General features: G+C 41.0%; 1 protein-coding gene across 1 annotated transcript in view; it reads right to left on the bottom strand.

The window, feature by feature from the left end:
• LOC117950832 (transducin-like enhancer protein 1) overlaps positions 1-19,947 on the bottom strand; it is an 81,171-nt gene extending 61,224 nt beyond the window's left edge. Inside the window, exons 1-3 of the mRNA XM_034882178.1 lie at positions 19,070-19,947; positions 4,501-4,598; positions 2,982-3,045 (exon numbers count right to left, since the gene is read on the bottom strand). Of these exons, the coding sequence (XP_034738069.1) occupies positions 2,982-3,045; positions 4,501-4,598; positions 19,070-19,093 (186 nt within the window). The 5' untranslated portion in view covers positions 19,094-19,947. The remainder of the gene's footprint in view (positions 1-2,981; positions 3,046-4,500; positions 4,599-19,069) is intronic.
• Between the last annotated feature and the right edge of the window lie 3,005 nt (positions 19,948-22,952).

Below are 22,952 nucleotides of genomic sequence, written 5' to 3'. Positions count from 1 at the left end.
ATTGAGACCGACGTATAACCGCTTGCTATCTGTTGAGTTTTCCTCCCGTTACTCTGTCCTCTGTGACAGTCTACATCTAGAAACTAAGCAGCGCAGTCAAAATCGTGATCGCGATTAAAATTCGATTAATTGTGCAGCCCTACTTAGTAACTTAAATACAACATCCGAAGATACAACTCAGTCTCACGGCAGTTTGTGAAATGGTCACGTTATTTAATGTAATGATTTGTGTACACGGACTTTCGTGATCACAGCACTACGCCTTTGTTCCATGCCCAAGAGACCGCGGATCGTGTCCCGGCAGCCACCGCTGCCTTCTCCCGCGTGTGCCGTTTAATTTCAACGTTGTTGCGTCCCCCAGACTGCGGATCTTGTCCCGGTGCAGAAAAAAAAAAAAAGATGAACGTGTCCATGCACACGAATCAATAGATTACAAATAGTGTGACCATTTCACGAGCTGCCGTGAAACCATGTTGGAAGATACTCTTATGCTATTTCACTTCCTTCTTACTTTACCAATGGCACAGTGGTCACAAAGGCCATGACATTTAATTTGCACAACGTTTGGTCAAATGTCATGCATTGCCCCGGTCTAAGAAAAGACAGAGAACTGAATCTATACTGGCACACCACCACTCCTATTGTATAAGATGGGGTGGTGAGGATTTGCAATGAAGAAGGATGATGTTTGTCTGGGCAGTTTGTTCCACACAGTAATTCTGTGAAACCACAGCTAAAATAGGCAGTGCCTGAGATTAGGAAAGTGGGAGGCTTTTCTTTGTGTGTGTTCTGCACTGTATCATATTTATGTGCAAATGTTTCTTCTTGTATTTTCTACCACTCAGAAAAGCCTAGTGAGGACATTGTTTTTATAAAATGAGGTCGGTTTGTCAAGTCTTTTTGATTTTAAAGGACCAGTTTAGGGTCCGTGTTTGGGTAGTTTAGGATCCTAAACAAAACCTTCACAAGTTTCCGACTTTGTAATTACATTGATTTGGTATTATGTTGCACATTATTTATTAGCAATCGAATTGCGTTTATGCAGGTGTGAGAAATGCAATAACTTTAAAATTAAATAAAAACATGCCTGTATTGGGTTGAGGATGTGACTAGGACATTATGTTGTAACTCAAGTGTAAATATACAGAATGACTAAAGTAAGGTTACAATTTAAGGCAACATGTCAAATTGTCCTTGAGAAAGACACTGCTCTGCGGACGCTATTTGTGGCTGTCCACTGCTCCTAATGCTAAAGATTTAAATGCAAAGATTGAATTTACAACATTGTACTGTACGATTGTATGTGAAGAATAATAAAGTTTCTAGTGTACATATATATTCCATTAATATTCCAAATATGATAATATTCCAAATTTTATATAGGTCATGTTTACAGCCTATTCTGTTAGGATATTCTGAATAAGGCCTTACTCTGAATGTATCATTTTTTGATTAGGACACAAGGGATGTGCCAATATTATTTGGGTTTTAGGAGCATTCTTTGTACAAGTATAGAGTGCATTTGGAATATGCGCCTCAATCACGTTTCCACAGTTTACAACATGTGGCCTCTTGCCTGTTTACAGTCAAATCTTTTCAAAAAGGTGGTTGTGGGAATAAAAATCAGAAGTGTTCGCCGGGTCAAACAAGTCCGCCACAGGTGGAAAACTTCTAAAAATCCTATTTTGTAAACTGCATGTAAATGGGAATATTAGTAGAATATTCATTTTCATTAGCCATGTAAACAGCTTAGTAGGAATGTGGTCTTAAATAAAAACCAGGAATATTTTGTGCATGTAAATGACAGTTATTACAAGAATTAGGATTAGTTAGCGCTTTAGGAATAAAGATCTCAACTAGAAGGTCCTCATAAGAACAGAAGAACAAGGGTGGGTATGTGTGTTTGTGTTTTTGTTTGTGTGTGTGTGTGTGTGTGTGTGTGTGCGTGTGTGTAGATGAATGAACGTGTGTATGCTTGTTCTCCTGTGTGCTTGTGTGTTTGTTTTATTTGTTTATCTTCTGCCTGTCTGTCTGTCTGTCTGTGTGCTTCTATATCCATTTGTCTGTCTGCCAGTTTCCCTGTCTGCTTGCTTTTCTTTCTCACACTCCGTCTATTTGTGCCATCTATCTACCTGTCTCTCTCTCTCTCTCTCTCTCTCTCTCTTTTTCCATCTGTGTGTCTATCTAGCTTACGGCCCTGATCCCGCCTGCTCTCCCAGGTTTATGAAATGCGAGCAGCTTAGCAGATGGTGCATATCGTATTCTGGTCGGCTCTGTGTGGGTTTTGTAGGACAGACGAAGGCTTACAATACATGTGAGCCTTTAGTCGCACAGACACATCGACGCAGAGGGAGCTCAGGCTGTTAGCGCGCTAGAGAACACAGAGAGAGGAAGACGAGACACAGACTTAGTCTGAAGGAGGAAAAAAATTGGAAAATATATGGAAAAGAGAAGTAGTAGGTTTAAAACAGAAGTATGAATGAGCAAGATAAATAGCGTGAAAGAAACACAGAGGAAAAAACTTATACTGGTTTACTAATGGATTGTAGAAAATTTTAAGAGTGTGTACTACTGCAATTAAAGTAAATAATGACCACTTATTAAAGAAAATATGATTACAAACTTGTTGTCAAGCCATTAGATATTGTCCTGTCAAAATGATTTAAATATGATAATCTCTCTGTGGGTTGTGAATATGTACATTATGTCTATTGCCTTGGCATTATTTTTTGTTATTTAAATATCCTCTTGATCTAAATTAAAACCAGAAGTTAATACAGAGAAGTGTCAGAGAGAGAAATGTTTCACTCCTGAATGACATAAACACAAAACAACATCAATCTAGCAAAAGAAAAGCACAGATAAAACTCCCCTGATTGTAGTTCCTATACAAGAAGCCATCAGACTCTTTTCAGTCTTCAGAGTTTCTGAGTGGCTCAGTCAGACTAACAAATCACTGAACAGCGTCTGATTGGACTCACCATGATGTAGTGCCTCTGCATCTCAGTCTTCTCACTGGCCAGCTTCTCACACTCCAGCTTCAGGCTGCACAAGGACGAAAAAAAGGACACAGAGGGATTAGATGGTGTATTTGCATCCACTGAAATAAATTATAAATTCCACAACACTTATTTATTGCAGAGGTCAAACAGAGTTTAAGGTTGTGAAAAGATACCAAAAAATATTCTTAGCCACACCTATTACTGCTAAAAATGGTCTGAAAAAGATCACCTTCAGGGTAGCATCCATCCAATTCATCACACCTCCATGTGAGGTCAGTTTGACAGGTCCAAGTGTGTCTAGTTATATATGCGTCATGTGTACGTTGGCAAGTTTATGTTAGAGCTCTGCTACTGAGCCCAAAAGAGCCTGATAAAGTAGTACCTTTCATGTTGTTTTTTTTGCCTTTTTGTTTTGTTCCGCTTCTTCAATCAAGCCTAGGTTTGGTTATATCTAAATTACTTTCTCATGTGTTTAAAATACATTGCATCAGTCAATAATGGATGAAATAAAGACAACACTTTCCAAATGAAAGCTACTCTGAATCCCCTAGTCATTTTGTGTGTGTGTGTGTGTGTGTGTGTGTGTGTGTGATATTATGTGCGTGTGCGCGTTACTGAGTACTACTAGTCCAATGTACTGTTGCTGTTTCGCGGCAGGCTGTGCACTGCCCACTGCGGTGTGAGCAAGAGGCTGGATGGTTTATTTCTCAAAGCCAAGGTCACTTCTGGTCAGCCTTATATTAACGTGACCCTCAGTGACCTGCAGCGGTAGATTTCTTTTTTTTTTAAGACCTAAATTGCATGTCGTATTTTGTGTGATTTGTTGGAAACTATAATCTCAGTTTTTAATGACTTCAGTTATGCTGTAACAGAGTATAATGGCAAAGCAAATAGCATAAATAATGGAAGAATTTGAAGATGAGAAAAATATATTTATTTAATTGTAGTAATAGCAACAGAGCAACTGGAAATCTCTGCAATAAAAAACAGTGAACATAAAAAGACATTTGAGGTATACTGATAAAGTGAATGAAAGTTAAAGAAATAACAACTGATTAATAATTGATTTCCTTAATTTTTAAGGTTTTAATTAAATACATAATATTATATTATGTATTACACAGATTTGGGCAAAAATGAACAGTTTGTAAAGCTTTGAGATGGTTGAGATAGGATTTAGTGTGATGGGTTGCAACTCACTATCGGTCTCCAATATTTTTTACATTCAGTGTCGCAATAAAGATTAAAGGCCAGCACTTGCACACTGACATTTTGTCTTCACTGGTTCATACAACATATTCAAGAATTTAACATCCACTTCCAAAGAACTGAAATACAATGTGTTCTTCGTATAATTATTACATCTAGGGCTGCAACTCACTAATGTAAACCTTCGACATTTATGACATTAACTTATAACTCATAAATATCATGTGTAAATTTGAGTATTTGTCTGTATACTACATGCTGTGTTTGCAATGTAATGTAGTGTGTCTACCTGTGATACTGCGCCTGGAGGAACTGGAATTCCTCCTTGATACGGTCCAGGGTTTCCAGGACTGTGAACTTAAAAGACTGGCCGGGTTGTAAGGGGACCTGCAAAGGAAAAAGAAGGAGAGAACAAAAGGATGAAAACAGATATGTGTGTGTGTGTGTGTGTGTGTGTGTGTGTGTGTGTGTGTGTGTTTGTGTGTGTGTGTGTGTGTGTGTGTGTGTGTGTGTGTGTGTGTGTGTGTGTGTGTGTGTGTGTGTGTGTGTGTGTGTGTGTGTGTGTGTGTGTGCGTGTGCGTGTGCGTGTGTGTGCGTATTTGTGTGTGGTCCTGGTAATGAAAAGAAATTGTATGCATAATGCCTAAGTATTTGTGCAGGTACATGTGTACCTGCATAAGCCATACATGTAAGTGTGTGTGCAGGCAAGCGAGTGTGTGTGTGTGTGTGTGTGTGTGTGTGTGTCTGTGTGTGTGTCTGTGTGTGTGTTAAGAGAAAAAAAACAAGATGAAAGTGAGTGGGAAGGTCACTTCCCCTTCCCACACATCATAAAGCCGTGTCCTCTCTCTCACTGTTCTCCTCCTTCTCTAATGACTTCCCTCTACTGCCCTCATCCTTTCTTCCTCTCCTCTCCCTCTCCTCCAGATTAGCATCCTCACCACTCTACCAGGTTGCTAATGTATTCCAGCCTACAAAGAGCTGAGAAGGGAGGAAACGTCAAATGAATAACTTATAGGGAATCACTGCACCGTCTCTCACCTGCTAAAAGCTAAAGAAGACCCAACAAAACAAGCACCTCCCTGGGGTCCACCCTCCCAGGTACCACCAACACCAGCCCTCTAGTGTGTAGAGCGCTATTGACAGCTGTCCTTCTCCTCCATAGCCTTCATGACGTTTTAGAAGCATGGGCACTCTTTTTTGATGCTGTAGTTGTTTGTTTCCGGATGGGCCATAGTTTCTATCCAGGAAAATCTAGAGTAAGCAGAAGTGATTGTGGGTTTTGGGCATTTGGATGTCTCACTGAAAGACATATCTCCCAATTTGGATTGGGCATTTTCCTTGCTGTGTAGGACTCCTGCTGATGGCCTGGGTATAATGCAGAATGCCAGGTGTGTCTGCCACTTCTTTTTAGACACTTCGGATCACATGTGAGTGATCAGCCTAAACAGGAATATTAACATTGACACTATCTCGCCAATGTCCCACCTCCCTCTAATGCTTCTAGTGTAAAGACAATGACACCTCATAGGCATTCCACCCTCTGTTTAGACAGAGATTGTCCGTGTTTTTCACCTACTGAAAATCCTCTGCCAACTTAATGTTTGGTTTATGTGAGGAGCGGCGCCTTGGTAGCGTGTGCAGGAGGACATGATGGGACATGACGCAAAAAGTATAATGTGGAAATCACAGCGTTATGTTCCGCGCACATCGAAGATGGTGGATGAGCTGCCTTGGCTCGGATTACAACAGGGTCACGTAGCCAGTTCCTAATTTGATTGACAATTTTTAGTGTCAGCCCTTACAGACAGAAGTTTCCTTATCTGGTCGTCTCTCATTTTTGTATTTTTAGATGTTTGAATTGTTACGGTTTTGTGCTAATCATATGATAGAATCGCACATTACATGGACTTTGTATTAGGGAGTTGGAAGGATAAAGTCCTAAAGTTCTGATTCGGACATTTGCGTTCTCACATACAGCTTCTCCGAGTAATGTCTAGATACGTTTAGGGTTTCAGTTCATGTTCGAAAGGGGGTCAAGATATGTGCACAGCCAAACCCAACGCACCACAGCTGAGGAACCTGAGGAATCAGCTAAACCATGATCCCTGTCGTGGGAAGCGGGTGATTCTTCCTCTTTGCCACCCAGACAAACCTACACCTATCTTTTGAGCCTGAATAACACATCGATGGAGCAGACAGAGAAACTTGAGCTAATCTAACCCTGTCCCAAGTTCATTGATGTTTTGTGGCCCTCAAAATTAAGTTTCCTTTTTTAATTATGATTTGGCAATGGCAAACATCAAAGACTCAAAATGCAGCTTTGATATGGGCTCAGGATCAAATTTCTAAAATATGAGAAAAGGATATGCTCTGGTTGGAATGGATGTACTCAACTTTACAATTGTATAATACCGCTGATGATATTGTCATTCTTCAAACTCGTATCTAAAGCCACAAAACATTTGGAAGTCTTTTTACTCAGTAACCCGAGCCCACTATGAATCTATCCATCCACCCATATGTTCATCTGAACATATATCTATCCAGCCATTCATCCATCCAAACTGAGCGGCACAGTGCAGTGACAACAGTGCACATGGGTGGCTATCGGCCTGCAGCTACAGCTAAAAGATTGGCGGTTTCAGTGGCGGGGCTTCATTAGTCTAGACAAGCACAATTCAATTAGATTTCAATTAGTCCGCCGGTGGAGGTCAGGGACGCGGTGGGTTCCCCAGTAATTAATCCAAGGACCGGGGCTGAGCTGAGCTAAACCGAGCTGAGGCAGGCATAGCAGGGACATCTAGATGGCCGCATGGGCACAATCCACACAAACCATCTGTCTGTGTGTGTGTGTGTGTGTGTGTGTGTGTGTGTGTGTGTGTGTGTGTGTATGTGTGTGTGTGTGTGTGTGTTTGTGCAATAGATGAGGATGTGGGGTGTCTGCCAACAGATCCCTGCTGACCTTGATTCGCACCACACACACTCACTGAGGGATGGGGTAGAGGCGGGGGGGGGGGGGGGGGGGGTAGATAGTGATCTGGCACACGCAGATATGAACACACACGCCCACGTAGCCATGACCGCATTGAAAAACACATAAACAAACAAACACACACTAATGTACACGCAGATTCACACTAGAGTAAGGTACACAAAAGCAAACAGAAAACACACAAACCAACGGTGGGAGGAACGGGAGGGATGGAGGGATGGATTGATGGGGGAAAAAAGGTGAAAGAGAGAGATAGTTACTCATCTGACAGAGAGAGGTATGGATGGACTGAGGGATGGAGGGAGTGATAGACAAGTCTGACATCTTTACAGAGGAGTAAAAGAATGAGCGGAGAGACAGATGATGAAAGAGTGGCGCTGCTGCTGACAGAGAGATAGCCAGCCATTCATCTGTCTGACACCAATGAGATGGGAAGATGAAGATGAAGGAGAGAGAGAGAGAGATAGAGAGAGAAAATGAGAATCATGCCATCTTAGCAGTAATCAACACAGCCTTGACGCTCTACCCTGTGCACTGTCCATCCGTCTGTGCTAATACTGCTCCCACCATCTGCTGCCATGAACACATGAACACACAGACACATACTCAGGCGGCCGCACACAGATAAAGTGCTGCTGGCGGGTTACATCAGCAGCACTAAGTCATCTAACAAAGCCCATAGTCACAGATCAGGATTATACAAGAGATCTGCGAGTGACAACCGTTGGTGTCAACATAGCGTCTTCTGTAGTGTGCTGATGAGAGAGATTTGAATTCCTTTCATCTGTTAGACAAAAACTCCAAAATGTCTTTCCTTTGATTCGCCAATTGCACCTTTTTGAATGAGTTCCATTGACCCAGGAGCAGTAAAACGTCTTATGAGCAGAAAAGGAAATGAAAAATACAGAAAAGCTCCTCAGGGAAGAGGAGCAATATTTGATGCCTGTGCTGAGCTCTGCCTGTCAGGATGAAGAGACGAGCATGAAAAGCTGGTATCAAATTAGTTCATGCTTATTAGTAATAATAGGAGACTCTGTGTCTCAAGGACACTTCAGCAGGTGAAAGAAAAACTGAGGTATGAGTTGTCTGAGGGGATAACTGTGCATCCTTCAGTAGTGTGTTTACAAAAATGGAGGCATCATCAATTAGGGCTGCACAATTAAGCAAATTTTATTGACAATCATGATTTTGGCTTGATCGAGTGATATTTAAAATGTGTCATTCAGTTCATAGAACGCTCCGTATCTAAGTTTTATTTTTTTTGCAAAGCCAATCTAGTGTCTCTGTAAACCACTGTCTGATCACGTGCCTCTATGAGCCAATCAGAGTTGTTCCCTGCACCGCGCAGCTTACGGCGTTTTTCCATTACATGATACCAATTTGGCTCGGCTCGACCGCGGTGCACTGTCCTCCTTTTTCCATTGCAGATTTAGTAACGCCTCATGCGTGAGGGGAGCGTGGCTGGTCGTCATAGCGACGCCAAAGGAAACTGCAGTGACCTAACGCGACACACACAGAACGTCGAAGGTGTGTTGTTTTTGATTCCTGGCATGTGGCTGTTGTTGGAAGAGAAATTTAGTTTCAAAAGAAGCTGGAGGCGGAAAAAATGAAAACACTGCTAGCTAAACTAATTAAAAATGGCTAGTTTCTTCAGGACACCCTTGTCTGTCACTAGCAATGATGATGACGCAGTGATTCGTGACGATTCTCTCTGACCAATCAGTAGTCTGCAGGTTACCACGTCACATTTTGGTATCGCTTTAGCTCGCTTGAAACCTCAACTGAGGTGGTACTGTAAAAAAGTACCTGTTAGCTAGTACTTTTTTTCAATAAAGGAAAACCAAAAAAGGCGAGTAGAGTCAAGGCGAGTCAAGCAGGTACCATGTAATGGAAAATAAACCTAGATTACCAGAGTTACGTGAGGAAAATTCCACAACAGATATCAGTCGGTCATAAGTCGGTCACAAGGTTTACCAGTTTACCAGTAAACTCAACATTTAGTCCCGTCTGTGTTGTTTTGCAGACAACAGCAGTGACCACTGCCAGTTTGTGCCTTTTAGCTCATAGCTTTAGTGGCAGACGGATCCTCTAAGGCAACGCATACATTTAAGTGGCACCGAAGTGAGGCACCAAAATCTGCGTTGCTATTTGTTCCGGTAGATCCCGGCCATTTAAACATGTACCGTTAACGTGAACAGATATTGCGTTGTCTGTATGTTTTCACTGCAAACGCAAATGTGTGAAAAGCAATCGCACAACAGCTGAAATGGCATGCTCCTTCATAGTATCCTTCAACGAAGGAGGAATGTAGCACAATATGGATGCACAATACAGATGTATTATCAGGAATGTAGCACAATATGGATCTGAAAGCAGTTATAATTAGCCTATGTGACAATAACAATTGTTTTGGTTAAAATCAAAAAATAATAGTGATCTCAATATTGATCAAAATAATCGTGATTATCATTTTGGACATAATCATGCAACCCTATCATCAAGTCATGCCGTATTTACACCAGAACTAACTATTTGTTGTTGGAGTGTGTCTGTGTTTATCTGGTCTCTCCTGTATTGTGACAGATGGCAACCCAGACTGTTAGGGGTCCAATAGTGAATCACAAAGGTCCAAAATACAGCCTACCGCCTGTGTTGTCAATGTCATGTGTGTGTATGTGTATGTGAGCGCCCTAGCAGCCAGCATAGGGGATCCTGAAACCCAACACTGATCCGGTTAATCTAGGAAGAGGAGGGGGAGGAGGGGGGAAGAAGGGAGGGAAGGGTCACTTGCGAAAACAAACACACACACACACATATACACCATGTGGGACCACAGTTAATCACAATTTGGTCAAACTGGCACGGGCAAGCAGAGAATTAGGAAGGATTATCTATAGGGAGGGACGGAGGGAGGGGAGTGGAGGAGGCGGGTGAAGCCCATTGCCCTGTATCACATAACAGGATGGAGGTGGGACCCACTAGCTGTAACCATCAACTGTCTGTTAGTATCTTTTTCTGCCTGTGTTCAACTGTCTAACTGTCACAACTCTGATTGTAAAACAACCAGAGATGTCATAACATGCAAACACATTGATATGATAAAATCATAAAATAATCCCAAAGTTAAATCTAATGTTGTTAAATACAACAACCTACCTTCATGAAGGTTTTCTGGTGAAACTGCAGCCTTGTTAATGATTCTAGATTTGGTTGAGCATCTCATTTGTTGGATTGTATTGATATAGTGATAGCTTACTTTGTCCATAGCATTTATTATTGAATAAAGATAGGTCGAATAACAAACACCTGTCTGTATAATGTGATGTACAGATAGAGTTTAAAGTTTAAAGACAGTTTCAACAAAAACTGAACATTATAGCCTTTGTGAAGGGAGGCTTTGTTGCAGGGCTTTTGCATTAGACTGCATTAGTTTAAGCTAAGTGTACCTAATAAACTGGAAATAGAGTGTATAAGCCAATACCAATTTATTCTAATAAGCTAATAGAATTATCAGTTGGGGTCTACTCACAAACACCCACAATTTTTCTGATATAGTTCATATATATTTGAAGTTGGAGAGTTTGCCTCATCCATGCTTGAAACTAACTTGCTCATTCCAAAGTTTTTACAAAAGGTGAAATATGTAACCTTGAGACCTCCAAGTGACGCTTCAACAATCTAGCTGTTTGACTTCATGCAGTGACATACATCACTTATTTTTTACACTTTTCCCTTCCCTTTCTGTCTGAATAGTAGGTCTGTCTGTCTGTCTGTCTGTCTGTCTGTCTGTCACAGTCTTCTGTTCAAGCAGCTGCCTGTCTTCCCACCACTGGCGGCGGCTGCATGAGAGAGACAGCAACTGTGAAGCAGATGCAGGTCTGGGAGTGATTAGGACAGAAATGATTCTATCTGTCTGCTTGTATTCTCTGTCCATCTGTTTAGCCCCTGGCACACTTTTTACTAATACATGAGTATTCACACGGTATAAGCATACCAATGCATGGATGCATTCATTCGAACAAAACACCCACAAACAAAATATTTTCTCTTTCTTGTGCCCTCTTTCATGCTGCTCCATCTCATTCCTCCCTCCCTTTACTCTCCTTTTGTTCTTTACTTCTCCTTCTTAGCCCCTTTGTTCCTCCTTTTGCCTGTGTCTCTCCGAGACAAGCAGAGACACATTCACATAACGCATGAAATAATAATTGGCTGGTGAAATATTTAAGAAAAAAGCACACGAATAGAAGAGAAATACCAAGTGTGGCAGAGGAATGTCAGTGCCCCTTGTGTACATGTCTGTGTGTGCGTGCTTGTGTGTACTGAAGCGAGTAGCAATGAACATAAGCAACAGCTCATTGGTTTGGACTGTGTGTAGATAAGAGACTGAAGAAGAGCTGCAGGGAATGTAACATACTAACAGTATCATCCATCTCTTTAAGACTCCCTCACATTTCCGTCTTTCTGAGAGTTTTGTCTGCGTTTCCGCAGACCACTTAAACGTTTTGATTACTTGGAGAAAGCCAGCTAGCTTCCCAACAACAGAAGCTCATTTATTGGGTTTTCCATACACATGCTGGCTTGACTTGACTTGATTCGACTTGGCTCGGTGCGTCGTCCCATCACTGCAAGGATTTTTCATTTCCTTCAACAGGGCTACCCGCTTGAAGGTGTGTCTTCAGTGGCATGGCATGACTTTTCAGGGCTACTGCTCTATAGTCTGTGAAAACACTTGTTTTAATGGAAACCTATTGACTCCGCCGCCGTTCTTCAGTTGGTGGAAATCCCGGGTCAGTCAGTCAGTCAGTCAACATTGTGATTATTACATTTCATTCTGTGACAACTCTGCACAAAGCCTCTCTTGTCTGTTTTATTTTGTTTCATAAATTTTAACACTGTTTTCCTCCCTAAAGATTCATCTGTGTGAACCATTCTTGAACCAATCCTCCTGTCCATCTTGTTCTTATCTTACTGCTCTCACGTCATCTAAGTGAATAGAGGTCGGTTCTGGAACGGATTCAGTACAGTTCTGGAACGGTACTGAATCTAAAATTTACGGCTAGTTTAATATTACTGTGTAATTACTGTGTCTGTCACTGTCTTAATTCTGTCAGCCCTGCTGCTCTCTCAGACTCAGAAACGTGCTGTGTTTGCTGGACTTACAGCTGCAAAGAAGCTGGTTGCAAGCCCACCTCACGACCTCTCTATCTGCACGTGGACCCTTTACTATTTGGATGTGGTCTATATGGAACTCTCCACGGCATGGATACATGGAGCTCCTGAAAAGACTGAATGTGTTGCGGAACATTGCTGACTCTGTGACCTCTAACTTGCGAAGGTGTTTGGTCCCTTGTCTTGTGTTGGTCTGTGTGTGTCTCTTTTTGCATGTGTTATTTTGTCTCCCTCCTGGTTTCCCTCTCTGTGTTGTCTGGCCCTGGGACACGTTCCTTTGTCCCAGTGTATTTTTTGTAACTAATAGTTACTGTTTATGGTTTTTTAATTAAAAAATAAATATATAAAAACTTGATCACAAAAAATTGGAAGTGAATGGAGCGATTGTTATCAAATGTGTAAATCCTTGGGTTTCATTAAACCTTTAGAAAACTGAACTGAGCCCTGCTTTGTGTTGCTTTGTTCTCCGAGATCTCGTAACTGCTTTCAGAATCAACTCACAGAGGTCGAGCTAGCCATTGTTTTACAACAGTCAATAAATCAGTCAGTCAATCAGTCAGTCAGTAAGCCAGTCAGTGCACTATTTAACCATTCAGCAAGTTACCCAGTCAGTCATTCTGTGAGCTAGGCAGTTAATGCTGCAGCTCACCAGTCAGCCACTAAGCCAGCGGTGGATTACAAATCAGGAGAAGATTGGCAGCCAAAAGAGTCTCTGGACTCCATCCAAGCCTTGCTCTCATCGTTTCTTTTAATGACAAAGAAAAAACACAGGATTTAAGGATAGAAAATGGCCCATTTTTTTAATCAAGAGAGCAGACTTAATCTGGGTGGCTGCTGATGTCTGACTAGAAGTTGTTGGTTTATTGTACAACTAGTACTGGGAGTCGTATCATTACAGAGGGTTGCCTTTAAATGGAAACAAGACGGGGACAAAGGAAAGGAGGGGAGAATGTCATCTGTGGGAGGAGACAGCAATCTGCTGTGCTGTTTACATGGCAGACACTAATGTTGGGAAAAACAAACTGCCCGACACAGCTAGATGCCAAAAAACAAAAAAGGTCCAGCATGCGCGAAAAAGCTAACAGTGCACATTTGCACAATGAAACACACTTATAAGTAGTTGTCCTGCCCCTGCAACTACAAAATGCACTTTCAAATTCAACCTCATGCACATTAAAGGTGGGAATCTTCGCTGATCTCCAGATTCGATTATGATTATTATGTCAGCGATTTGATAACTCAATGCATTACAATGTGTCAAATACATTTTTCTATAAAAGCCATATGGGATATTTGACTTGACAGAATGCATTAAGATACTGTATAGTTCCATATAATAAAGTTTTCTTAGTTCATATGGTTATGTTTTAATCACAAAATACAAGTAGTAAGTTATAAACAATCAAAGTCTGAACACAGCACACACACACATGCACGCACACACACACACACACACACACACAAACTACAGCACTGAGCACATCGCATTTCCTGAATGTGCAAAACACAACAGAATATGTAAACAGAAGTATTGTTATGCCAACATTAAATTGTAAACAGACCGACCTGCGTGAGGTCAATGGAAAGTTAGCAATCAAACGTAAATAAGTGTAAAAGCATGGAATACAACTGCAATTAAAAAATGTCAGCTCAAGGGATGGATGGATGGATGGATGGATAGATAGATAGATAGATAGATAGATAGATAGATAGATAGATAGATAGATAGATGCTCCAACAGCTTTAATGTCGCACGGACCACTACAAGAAATCCTTCCTACCACAGGCAATTCAACTTTTTAACACTTCATTACTGGTTGCTAGATAAGACTCGATAGGTTTAGCTACATATTTATCATACTTTTTAAGCAGTTGCACATTTTTGTATTCCCAAATTGTATATATTCAAATATTTGTTCTTGTATTTTATTCTTTTAATATTTCATGTCTATTGTATGTAGGTATATTGTATCCTAGTATTTTATTTATTTTTATATTCTGTGCTGTGTGAATGATTTTGCTGCTGTAACATTATAATTTCCCATTTTATTGGGATCAATAAATATCTATCTATCTATCTATCTATCTATCTAGATATCTAGATACATAGACAGTCTATGGGTAAACTGTGCTGTCTCCCTCATCTATTGCACTGTCTTTGATAATTGCACAACCAGGCCGGATTGTTTCAGATATCTCATGAGTCCTTTAAGACGTCAGTTATAACTGCCCACATATTGTGTATTCCTCCCAGACGTGACATGAAATTGACTTATTTTATTGTTTGATTCATTTGATATATCAGAGTTCATATGTTGCTAAAATTGCACTTTTTTTATTGTAATATTAAAGGGAGAAGAGCTTGGATGTAAAACAAGCGCTTACTCATTATTTTACCTACAACTGTTAAAAAAAAGCAAATTCAGGCTACTCTTATGCACTTGCTCTGTTTACTTGAAGTTTTTATTTGTGTATTCCTCCTGAAAGTGACTTTATTTTGTTGCTGGATTGATAGCCTACATCTGGCTTCAGGTTGCACTACAAATTCAAATTACTTGAACAGTGCACTGTTAAACTATTTTAATAAATAGAGATTTGAACCTTATTGGAATTTGTTTTGTCTAAAATGTTAATAATTGAGAAATAGAAAAATAATTGCTATTTGAAAAACGAATCGTTAGATTAATCAAATAATAAATCATTAGATTTATCAAATCATTAATCATTAGACTTATCAAATCATTAATCATTAGATTTATCAAATAATTAATTGTTAAGATTAGTCGACTAATTGAAAAAATGATCGCTGGATTAAAAATTAACGTTTGGGACAGCCCTACGCCTGACGTAAAATTAATATTGAGCAGAAATGAGTTTAGCCCATTGGTCCAGCCCTCCACTTGGGAAATTTAATTGCCCACCCCTGGACTAGAGTCCATCATATGTCTAGATGAAACGGCTAGGCTACTGAGAATGTTAATTTTCATTTGAATGTTAATGCCGCGGACGGAAACTTAACTTAACGAGACATCATTGCGTTATAATCGATTATGGTCGGCCAATGCATCGATGCAGCTAAGTCCATGTCCACATCGCGATGCATCGGTTAATTGGTTAATTCCAATAGCTCTAATGCACATCAACACACACAGACATCAAAATTTAAAAAAACGTAAAGACACGCACAGACACTCTTATAGCGGCTCCGCCCTCATTAATGGAGCATATGTGATGTCTGTGGCCAAGTATTTGGCAATAGTTTGTTTACTTGGCCGTAAAAATAAAAATGTTTCCTGTTGGCCAAAGGAGAAGGAAGCCCTGCCCATTAACTTTCTAATACACACACACACACACACACACAGAAGGAATTCTGTCTGATTTTGATCCTCTAGAATACAGCCACCACAACTCCTAACGCTGAGGAAATAAGTGGTAGTATACACACACATACATACAAACAAAGCGACAGCTTTAATACTCACGGCTAAATCTTTCTAGATTCTGGATTTTTCAATAAATTTGATGGGATTACAATAGAAACACGCATGTTTAAGAGGAGTTGTGTTTGTAAGGGTAAAATTAAATGAATATATGTAAAAACGGGTAGTTATAGACAACTTTCTTAACAATGAAAAGTAAATCCTCTCTTCGTCCTCTCTCTCACTGGGGTGTGACAGCCAATCAACGGCTTGTACATTCACAGCAACAGTCGAGGTCGGACTAGGACATTATTTACTCTTATTGTTCTTGGCATACAGTGCACACAAACCGACACCGTTCTCCTTTCCCCATCCTCTCCCAGATCTAAAGACAGACACACAAACACACAAACACACACACACACACACACACACACACACACAGACAAGCACATACACGAGCACTTTTAAATGGTACACACACACCCAGACATACACATTCTTAAACACAAAGACACTTTGCAGTTAGAGGTAAATGCCCACATAAAACAAAACTGAACATCACACAGGCGATGTACACACTGGTACACACACAGTTACACACACAGTTACACACATCTAAGTCAACAAACATGGCAACACGCACAGTCAAAGCACTACAGAGACACGGACAGATAAAAATAAATCACACACATGGCATTTACACAAATGTCCACACACATTCACACAGTTCTGATAATGCTTGCCACAAAAATCCAGTGGAACCGATTACAGCTCCGCTCGCCCGGCAATGAGCCATCAGTTTTAACCTTTTCCTACCAGAACGCAAGAAGAACAAAATCTGACTTCTTCTATGATTAAAAAAATAACACTGCTTAGGCCGCATTGAGACACCTTCCTTATCATCTCCTAAGGGACACAGATGAGCTGAAATGTGCGGCACTCAAGGCAGCTCTGTCCTCCCTGCCCGCCTGTCGCTGACAACAAGTCAGCCGAGATCTTTGACTGACACCAACAAGGACGTATCGAGGCTAAATCTTACTCATGTTAAAGTTACTCTATCATCTTGTGGAGACGATTCTGAAAACAATGCAATGCAAAAGAATGACTTGACTTGTGAATTTTGAAACTCAATTTCTGAAAATCACCAATCTCATATTGCCCTTTTTACAATGTCCAGTTGTGCTTATGGTTTGGCATCTGATTTTATTCGCTGGCAACATACATCAGCTCTTTAATGCAATGCTTTCTAGCAGCCACCTATGATTTTTTTTTTCAATGTTTGATCTTCTACAGCACATGCGAAGAGAGTTTTGACACGGGTCATATTTCAGCGGTGCTTGGAAAAGCAGAAAAACCTGGATAAACTGCAAATTTTATACGTAACCCTGTTCTGCATTTACGAGGACAAACACACACGTACACACGTCTGTAAATGCTTATTCACACATACGTACACACAGTCTGTAACCACAAACACTAAGGCATACGTGCGCGCACACACACACACACACACACACACACACACACACACATACACACTGTTCTTTGCACCCTCACACCTCTCCACAGATCACATTTCATAGCAACACCAGAAATAAAGTTCTATTGGCAGAGGAGGGCTGCAGAGGAAGGAGAGAAAGAAAAGACAGAGAGGCAGAAAAACAGAAAAGAAACAGGAGAAGAGAGATAGAGGCTATCGATCGGTTGGAGTTGGCTCAATCTGGGATTGAACCTTACCACAATCGCAGAGCATCGCAGCAGGAAGCTCTCTGATCCGCTTCTAAAGGAGGGAACAGAGGAATGTTCACGCTCTATTCTTCCTTTGCATCTCTCATTCATTTTCATATCTCTTTCCACCCCTAGCCATGCCTTTTTAAAGAATTATTTCTCTCCCGCTTGATCTTTCTTGCCTCTTACATCTTTCATTTTCTCCCTTTGTTTTTCACTTCTCTCTTGTTTCTCTCAGCATATATTTCTCTCTCTCTCTCTCTCTCTCTCTCTTTCTCAATACTATACCAGCGGCTGGCTTATTAGCATTCTCTCTGTACATATAATTGATTCCTCATGCCTTCCTCTTTTGAAAATGTCATTCATAATTCTGTGTGATAGCTAGCTGGCTGGCTTGCAGGCTGACTGAGTGGTTTGCTGGCTGGCTGTGAGGCAAAGTGGCCACTGACCCATTTGTAGCAGTTACAAGAGACTGACAACCAAATCTGATTATAGCAACCGAAGTGGGGCCCCTGTGAAACAAATGGCCTAAGCCAAACTGAGCCTAAGCTGTCATTCATCCTTCTGTGCTTTTTAGTCTATGTATTTAACCTTAATTTTACCCTGGCAGGTAAACTAATGACACAGTCTCACTGCTGATGAAGGGTGAAACTAAAGGAGGGAAATTACTCTAAGAAGGTATTAAAGGGAAAGTACCTGTGCACTCACGACCTTTCTTAGCGGTAATGGAAATTAATTGAATTATCAATTACACAGCCTGCTTGTGTGTGTGTGTGTGTGTGTGTGTGTGTGTGTGTGTGTGCAAGTGTTTGCTTAGCAACCAAAATAAGAAAATGGACAGCTGACAGTTTTACAGGCCAATTAACACACACAGATCTATTCTTACATACATGTGGCCATGCACACAGTGTCACATATACACACACCTAGACACAACGAATGGACACATACACACGCAAATGGACACACACATACACACCAGCTGAAATGTGCAGATTCAGTTTTATGCCACCTACACAGCAAACAATCAACAAGATCTCAGAGCACCTGGTTGCAGCTGACAGTGTGTGTATGTGTGTGTGTGTGTGTGTGTGTGTGTGTGTGTGTGTGTGTGTGTGTGTGTGTGTGTGTGTGTGTGTGTGTGTGTGTGTGTGTGTGTACTTAATAGGGAATCTCTTAGCCCTAACCCTTCCCACACGTCTTCCACACTCATGTTACAGTATAGTCCTTCAAACTAAACAAGAAAGAAGGACATTGGAGACAAGCTGAAAAAAGACAGATAGAAAAACACAAAGAGAAAAACAAGGAGAGAGCAAAGAGAAGCAGAGAGACATAAGTAGAGACAAAGAGGAAGTAAAAGGAGGACAGACACAGGATAAGAGAAGCATGAAGACACAGAGAAAAACAGAGAGCCAAGGAAGAGACAAGTGACAAGGTGAATCTTAGACATAAAAAGCAACTTAGAGATTGGAGTTGAGACACAGACATGAAGAGAAACGGGAAAACAGTCAGACAGACAGGAGAAAGAGACATAAGGAGGGACTTACCGGATGCCTACCCTGAGGGTACATGATCCCAGGAGAGGAGAGGCTGCCAGTCCGTTTGATGGCCAGGTTAGTCCCCTGGCCCTCCACTCCTCTGCCCTCCACCGGTTACACAGCCACACAAACACACACACAAACACACACACACACACACTCTCTGTAAGTCCAGTCCCTGCTCCTTAGCTGGGTTTAACACAGCAGTCTTTACTCTTCCAAAGTCTCTCTCCTTCTTTTCTTTTAAGGCAAATTCCTGTTGACACACAACTGAAGAGCGCTCAGTCCGTCAGTTTGTTTATCCAACCATGTCATGATAAAAAGGAGCGCCAGACTTGTACCTCCTCCTTCTTATCTTCTTTTCCCAATGAAACCAAAGTCTCGGTTTCTCCACCTCCCTGTCTTCCTCTCAGCGTGTCTCTTCCTTTTCCTCAGCCTGTGATCAGTCAAGGTCCACACGTAGTGACATGACACAGAGAATTTTATCTAGGCAGGCTTCCATCTTCTTCTCCTCCTCTACCTCTTCTCCTCGTGCCTCTTCACTCAGCCGTCCAATGGTGAGACATACAAACATAAACACACACTCAGCTCCGTCCAAATAGTCTTCTTCTCTGCTTTTTCCCCCTCTTTACCCTCACTCTGACACACTAAAGCTTGTGCCTTGACTGCTGCTGCAAAAAAAGCAGAAAAAGAAGAACAAGAAGAGGAAGATGAAGAAAAAGGGAGGGGAGAGAAAGAGAGGGAGAGTGAGAGCTTTGTTTTTAATCTAAATGTGGAAAAAACGCGAGAGGAAAGCAGGAAAGAACAGCAGGTCAGTGGAGGATCCAACGGGCTTTTCAGCAGCAAGCCCTAGACTGTAATATATTGTGCCTGTTGGCTTCAACACAAACACGACAGGCTGCTAAAGCTCCTCTTAAGGTGGAACTGAGTAGATAGAGACACCCAGTCGCACAGAGGGAGAGAAAGAGAGAGAGAGAGGCAAAGAGAGAGATGGATCTCTTTTCAATTGTGGTCAGACAGACAAAGCAATCAGTCATGCACAAAGACTTAGTCTCAAACTGATATGAATCAAGATTCACACACACAAACGCTCCGACACACACACAAATTTATGACAGCTATGTGGACACACTTGTTACGCAACATACACACACAAACACATACGCGCACTCACACATACACACACAAACACACACACACACACACACACACACAGTTGCACATACACAGTGTAATAGTTACTTAGTGTGATACGTTTATTACCCAGTTTACACATTAAAATATGTCTTGGATGATTGGATAGCTATCCAATCATGCTTAATCGCATATAAATCCAGGTGTAAACACACTAAGGATGCACTGACGAACTCATCTGATTGCTCAAACCTCCTCAGGAAGTGGTCTGAGACGCATTGCATCCAGATGTTTAGAATAGAATAGAATTGAATAAATCTTTATTGTCCACCAGTGTGGAAATGTTGCTTTGGCTCACCAGACATATAAGACAGATAAACATACAGGCAACATCTCAGACATAGTTAGTGGAGTATAAAAAGATCAAATGAAAAATATCAGGCTAAAAGAGAAAATACATTAAAATAGCAGCTTAGTTTGATGTTGTCACTTGGTTTGGTTGAGGATACAGATGGCATTTGGAATAAAAGATTTCTGCACTCTGAAGCTCAAACGGGCTGGAAAGAGTGTGTACTATCTGGAGTGATTTCCCTTGCTTTCTTCCTCATTCTGTCAGTGTATATTTGGGTCAGGTGTTTTGGGGGTTTACCCACTATTTTGCTGGCCATTGACACTATCCTGTTAAGCTTCTTCATAGCTTAAATGGCCAAACGAAGCAGAGAGGTGAAAGGTTAACACACTTCCAATGTGTGTGGTGTATACTAGCTCAGTAATCTGAGCACCGACGCCCAGACAGCTCAGTATTAAGCATTTCTTTAAAATATAGTCTGGGTTATCTAAAAATCTCAGAAAGTTCCCAGAGTTTCAACTGCTAGTCCCTTAAGAAAAACTGGCTCGGTTGTTGTGTCTTGTTTGTTGCAAAAGAGTAACTCGTCTTTGCCACACTGATCTCTAGCTCGCTATCATTGCACCATGCTTCAAGGACCTTTATGTGTGTTAGATAGGAGGCCTCACCAAGGGGGTCCGTTCTTTGTAATAGGTTGACTAAGGCCATGTCATCAGTATATTTTATCAATTTAAAGGTGCTAAGATTCATCGAAAACTCCTTTGTGAATAAAAAAAACTCATATAACTCAATATGTAAATGTGTCACCATGCCAAACCACATATGGCACTCCTCCCAAACAAAGCAACAGAAGAGCAACATTACTCATAGTTAATCGGGTTGATGAAGTCTACATGACACATTCGCACCTCAGTACCACAAAATGGGAGACAGGAAAGGGAGGCCCTTCATCTGGGTTTGGATTTTTGTTTGCATATAATAATTGACTTCAATAACACTTTAAACCCCATCATTTGTGAATAAAAACATCCCAGTGTAACCAGTTCATTGTGTGACCCATTGTATTTACACAGCAAAAAGTCAGATAGACACAGCACAATTATTAAAAACCTTAACAAGTAACCAAGGTATTTTAATCAGGTAATAGTCCCTCAGATTTTGACCTGGATTTTTGCCCACATAAATCAGCAAAGAAATCAAATCAGTGGCAATAAAAAGACTATTGTCTTATGCTGCATTTCTACTGCCTGGTACAGCCCACCGGACTTGAGTTGTTTGGATCCTTGCTTTTCTGGTTTTTCATTGTCAAAAGTTGTGGATAATACCTGGTACTTTTTTTCAGCATTACCTTCGAGGTCCAATGTGAGTTGAGCCTGAGCTAAAAGGTGGAGGTAAAACACTGCAGCACACTGACTGATCTGAGAGAATCGTCACTAGAATAGTCACTTGTGCCCCACAGGAAATCTGCACATACCCACCATTTTTATATAGTCAAGCTACCATCAATGAACATCACAGTAACATCACTGCTATTGCACATGCATTGTTAATCACAATACTTCCATGGTTTCTCAGGAACGGCTTTCTTATAATACATCTATGGGGATAGCTGGCTAGTTTGTTAGCTAGCTAGCTTAGATTTTGGATATTGTAATATCATAATATGGCATAAGTGGTGTCTTTTCCTGGTTTAAAAGGCTGCATAAAGTTATTTTCTGAATTTGCCAGACCGCTTTAACTGTTCTATTATTTTACCCACTTAGTCATTTCATCCACCTTGCTATGATTATTTATCAAAAATCTCATTGTGTCAATATTTTTAGTATTAGTATTAGTCAAAACTACAATATTGTCGTGGTATTTATATTGAGGTATTTGGTCAAAAAGTATTGTGTTATTTGATATTCTCCATATCGCCCAGCCTTACTACTTCATCCCACCACTACTACATCATTCTAAATTTTGGTTTGATAAACTTTAAAATCTTTGAACAAACTTAGATAGCTGTCCAGGCTTAGGTGGCTATGTTTTTAACCAAAGTGAGTTGGGAAATTGATAGATCCGTAGCCTGGTTGACACCAGACCCTTTTCAGTTGTAACTGAGAGTGGGTCTGACGAATGTTCATTCACAGTCCATTTCCAAAGGGGCGTCACCATCTCAACCAGCGAGCATGTTGCAGAGCCCGTTCATGGAATTCCGCTGCGCTATCATCATTGTGTAAAGCCAGCCTCAACGGTTGTGATTGGTGCCTCCATTTGGAAATGGGCTTGAATGGGCTCTTGGCCTGAGGGACTTGCAGAGCAAATATTAAATTTGCCGTAAGTTTGTCAGCGTTTTCCCAAGCTAATAGATCCCACCACAACTGTCACTTTTCTGCCACCAGTTAAGCCCCGCCCACAAAATGCCATCAC

Source organism: Etheostoma cragini, chromosome 9, assembly GCF_013103735.1.
Source record: "Etheostoma cragini isolate CJK2018 chromosome 9, CSU_Ecrag_1.0, whole genome shotgun sequence".
NCBI classification, from domain to species: Eukaryota; Metazoa; Chordata; class Actinopteri; order Perciformes; family Percidae; genus Etheostoma; species Etheostoma cragini.
This window is presented reverse-complemented; position numbering and strand designations above follow the sequence as displayed.